The sequence below is a fragment of the Penaeus vannamei genome, chromosome 42 (genome assembly GCF_042767895.1).
Source record: "Penaeus vannamei isolate JL-2024 chromosome 42, ASM4276789v1, whole genome shotgun sequence".
In the NCBI taxonomy this organism is placed as follows: domain Eukaryota; kingdom Metazoa; phylum Arthropoda; class Malacostraca; order Decapoda; family Penaeidae; genus Penaeus; species Penaeus vannamei.
Window position 1 is genome coordinate 2,662,477 of NC_091590.1, and position 5,000 is coordinate 2,667,476.

General features: G+C 35.7%; 1 protein-coding gene across 5 annotated transcripts in view; it reads left to right on the plus strand.

Moving 5' to 3' along the window:
• Positions 1-5,000, plus strand: part of LOC113829541 (adenosine deaminase) — an 11,084-nt gene that overhangs the window by 127 nt on the left and 5,957 nt on the right. For 2 of the 5 annotated variants that reach the window (XM_070118368.1, XM_070118364.1), the window contains exons 1-7: positions 1-106; positions 833-1,008; positions 1,237-1,365; positions 1,736-1,834; positions 2,130-2,242; positions 3,218-3,396; positions 3,759-3,885. The exon at positions 1-106 is cut by the window's left edge and continues 127 nt beyond it. In XM_070118368.1, coding sequence (XP_069974469.1) covers positions 1-106; positions 833-1,008; positions 1,237-1,365; positions 1,736-1,834; positions 2,130-2,242; positions 3,218-3,396; positions 3,759-3,885 — 929 coding nt within the window. The remainder of the gene's footprint in view (positions 107-832; positions 1,009-1,236; positions 1,366-1,735; positions 1,835-2,129; positions 2,243-3,217; positions 3,397-3,758; positions 3,886-5,000) is intronic. The other 3 variants (XM_070118365.1, XM_070118366.1, XM_070118367.1) reach the window with 3 other exon arrangements.

The window sequence follows — 5,000 nt, forward strand, 5'->3', positions numbered from 1 at the left end:
CTGGCAGTGGCTCCCTGGAGGACCTCAAGAATGCTGTTAAGGTACAAGAACCTCAGGATCTTGGCTTCTTTCTTCATGGCTTTACCATATTCATGCCGGCCCTTGTGTAAGTTCCAAGGATGAAGTTATTGTCCTGTAATTAGTTTCTGTAAAGTGGGGTAGCCAGGGGGATTACAGGGGGTTCCTCTCACCCTCTAAGATCCCCTTAAGATTTATGACTTGGTATTTTGATTAATTGCATCTTTCTTGATTTCTTGATCTGTGAATGTTTGAGGCCCAGTTAAATGATAGAGAATTAAAACAAAAATTTCAGTGTATCCTATCCATTTATCTTAAATGTGAATCTCTTTCCATAAATTCTGCAATTCTTGTGTAATGCATTGATCGTACACAAACTGATGAAAGGTTGACAGTATATTGAACCTCTGTCTTGTAGATACTAATGATAAAATCTCTTGATCAGTGGGACTGGTTATCACTTTCATTTTTCTGTTTTTTAACGCCTTTTACTCCATGTCTCCCCTTTGCAATAAAAGAGTCTGTTGTCTTTTCTATTGTAATTTTGATTGGTGATGCTTAGACTTCATTTCATTGCTAATGCACTTACAGTAGTCATCCATTCTGTTATATTTCTTGCAACATTTCTCTTGAGCATAGCATTATATTTGTAATCATTTAGTAATTCAGAGGATGCAGTGTATGAAATATGTAAAGGATGGACCACTTGTAATATTTCCTACTTCGTTTCAGATTCTCATTTAATTTGGAATGCGTTGAAAATTCCGACACAGCAGCTGGGTTCTAAGATTATATCTTCCTCTTTCACTCACAGAGGAGATTTGGAAGCAATAGAGAGGATATCATATGAATTCGTGGAGGACCAGGCGAGAGAGAGCGTAGCGTACTGCGAGACGAGATTCTGTCCACATCTGTTTCTCCCAGACAGTGCATATCAACCAGATTACTTGACGTCTGAAGTAAATGGTACAGCTGAAGCGAATAGTGGAAGTAAGAGCAATGAGTAAACGACCTCTTTCTGCTCATGTCATCAAGTAGATAGAAGTGGTGAAAGACAGACATAAGTGACTGTTTGATATATAAAATCTCGGTTTTGATTCCAGCATTTTGAAACTGAATATGTATTGCATGAGAGGGTAGATACACTATACCTGTACATATATAGTGTAGTGTAGCGTATTATAGTGTAGTGTAGAGCTATTTATAATCCCTCTTCAGGTGCTGCTCCTTCCACAGATGTCACCATTGATGATGTTTTAAAAGCGGTTTTAAAGGGGCTGAGACGAGGGGAGGAAGAATTTGGCACAAAAGTCAGAGTTATTCTTTGCTGCATACGAGGATTACCGCGTAAGACACCGACCTCCTATTTTTAATTTTGTCTTAAGTATTGTAGCTGTGCTTATTGCCATGATGATACAGTGTTAAGGCATAAGTGTGAATTTGAATGCTTTTTATTTATTTATTTATTTATTTATTTATTTATTTATTTATTTTATAGAGGATGGGGGCTATTTTTCACTATTTGAGGAAATGATTTGATTTGTCCATTGTAATTGCTATATGAAAAAGAATTCAAATGATCAAGGAGAATTACAAATAATTTCATACTATGACTATTCACATATATACTTGATATATGATGAAAACTTTTTAGGGTTTGGTCAACTATTTTCATTTTTGTGTCAATTTTGTTTTAAAGAAATATTGAATTTTACAGACTTGTCCGGGGAAATTTTACGACTGTGTGATGAATACCGAGATAAAGGAGTTGTAGGAATTGATATTGCTGGTAATGAAGGCAGTCAAGGAGGAGAAGGTAAGTAGAATGTCAGATGTTTATTAGTGGAAAATTTTTTGCGTACTTTGCATTAGAGTAAATGATTAGTGTTATGTTATTTATTGGTATGTTTTTGAGAATTTGTTTTTCTTTGTGTATGCGTTTTTTATGGAATCAGTATAAGATTAGTGAGAATGTTTGATGTGCAGTGCTTGATATATTTTTTCTTCACTAAGATATGTATGAGTAAATTTATTTGGCAGAGCGAAATAGATAGCCGTAATATGTAAATGGGTTTGCACCATGTAGACTTACCAATTGCCAATTTTGTCAGATGCTGCCTTGCAGAATGCTGTAGATATTGCTGTGTTCCAAGCAGCCAAGGAGAAGGGAATCCACCGAACAGTGCATGCTGGTGAAGCAGGACCGGCGAAGGGTGTTCAAGAGGTATTAGCATTGTCATCATTTTCATTTGTTGGTGCAGTAAAAGTAAAGATGGAAGCATTAAATCCTTCATATGTTGAGTCAAACTAGCTTCCTCATTGGATGGTAGTATTGGTGATATTTTACTTCATATTACACTTGTTACTATTTTTGAACCAAAATACCATATCTTCTGTGATTTCAAAACTTTTGACTACAGTCGTTGGATTCCAGTAGCAGTTCTCAAGTACATGTCTCAGATAGCAAAATAAGTAATGTTCTAATCTGCTTTTCTCTTTTGGGAATGAGAGGAAAGACTTCTTTTTTGACTGGCAAAATGCTGCTAAAGGCAATTTCGAATAAAAAATGTGGATTTATGTTCAAGAAAAATGTGAAAAATAATATATTTTTGTTGTTGTCTACTTATGTATGCAGAAGAACAAATTATAGTAACTTGTAGTTTACTGAACTTTTAAAATGCTTTTTAAAAGCATGAGGATGCCTGAAAGCCAACTCATGATTTTAAAAGATTCATAATTTTATTGAAAAAGAAGTGTTGTGAATATATATAAACCAGTCATAAAAGTCAGTCCCATGTCAGCCGGTCATTTTTTGCCACTGGCTCTAGATTGCAACACCTCTTGGGCAAAACAGGCGTATAAGAACGTGTTTCTGAGCCGTGGACTGTAGCTGAGTAAAGCATCATGAGTAATAATTTAGAATTGTGAATACTGTTGCCTTACATAGTCAAATGGTGATTTCTTTTATTCATTTGCTCATGTTATTTTTTTTCCAAATTACATTTGTATTAGAGTTGGGTATTGGATATTTATTTTAACTTAGTTCAAAAAGCTTCAATATGAAGGCATTGGAGCGAGTTTATATCCTTTGATGTGAAGGCACAATAGTTGGTAAGTAAACATGTATATTGCTAGATTGAGGAAGCTAAAAAATTATCTGTTGGTCTTGTATAATTTCCTTATTCTGTGTTCATTACAGGCAATAGAGAGTTTTGCTGCCGAGAGGATAGGCCATGGTTATCGAGTGCTGGAGGACGAGAACATTTACCAAAAGTGTCTCAGGGAAAACATCCATTTTGAGGTGTGCCCACACTCATCATACATGACAGGAGCGATAAAGAACTTAATGACGCCTTCTAAAAGACATCCAATTCTAAGGTTTGTGGTAGTGAGTGAGTGGCTTTTGAGATTTAAAGATTGAAGATTTGGCTGAATGGAGTATGAAGAATGTGATTAAATATTATATGAAACTAGTCAAATACATCACTTTCACATCAACCCCTCGCTGATGGTGATGGCTATAGTCATCATGATGTAACAGCCTGTGATGTGTAAACTCACAGCGGGTGGGCCAGTTGTACACAGCTTAGGCCTAGCCACAAAGTCTAGACTGTTGTATAATATTACCTCACAAAGGGATCATGCTGCATCACCATAGGGTTAAAGATTAACTTAATCAAAACAATTATCATGGCTGACCCACGTACAAGGTGATAATCATAGTGTACCCCTTTTTACAGATTTGCAGAGGATGAAGCCAGTTTCAGTATTAGCACCGATGACCCAACCATTACCTTCACGACTTTGGCGGATGAATATCGTCTCCTTGGCAGCTGGGGCTTTACAGAAGCTCATTTCACTCGTGCAGTATGTACCTTTGATCTCTCTATGTTTATTGTTTACTGTATGTGAAGATGCGATTATAGATGGATGCATATTTATCAATATTTGCATATAGGTATTTATTTATCTGTCAATATGATTTTAGAGCTGTATTTATGATATTTTAACACACACACACTCACACACACACACACTCACACTCATATTCACACTCACACTCACTCTCACTATCACTTTCACTCTTACACACACAGGCACATGCACACACCCATACACACATGCATCCACATGCACATGCACATACACACATGCACGCACACATGCACACACATGGATACACACACATGCACATGCACACACATACACACAAGGCTTTTGAATATATTAAACAGTGGTATGATATGTTTCAACAAATCAAATTTTAAAGTTAGCATGACAGTCTTATGATATACAATTTTCTGTTATTTAGTCCTTGTCAGCTTCTACAGAACGGTTCTTTTATACTGGATATTTTATTCAATGTATCCCTTCCTTGATGCTTCTTATTTAACAGTGTTTAGTAAGGGTAAGAACAATATGGTATATGACTGCATTGGTTTCATATATAAATTTAAAGTTTTGTAGGTATTTGGTTAAGCAAAATTACTATAAGCTTTGAAGCTGCATGGTATAGAGAATGTGACAATATAAAACATAAAACAAAATGATAACACATTTTAAATTTTATGTGAGGAGGTAACGGGTCAAGGGCTTTTATTCTTATACTTTATTGTCTCTCATCCTTTCTTTTATCTTCTCGCTTTTCTCTTATAATTTCTTTTGCTATATACAGATGGGTTGCTTAGTAACAAAAGGCCAAATGTGCCTTTTTTTTTATAAAGAATGAAAAAAATAGGAATGGACATTATAACACATCCTAAACATTCTAAAAAAATATCCTTAAAAAATACTAAACATTCTTCATCTTCACCTGAGAGACAATAAAACTTGGGAGTTGTATTGGCTATCTTGCAGGTTGCAAAAGCATTCTGTCAACCAGCAGGAAAATAGAGCCAAACCTGCAAGGGTTTAGGATGGCGGTTATGTATTTTCTTCCCCAAGGGCATACCTAGGGCAGGCTTTCTCGTACAAAGTGCATT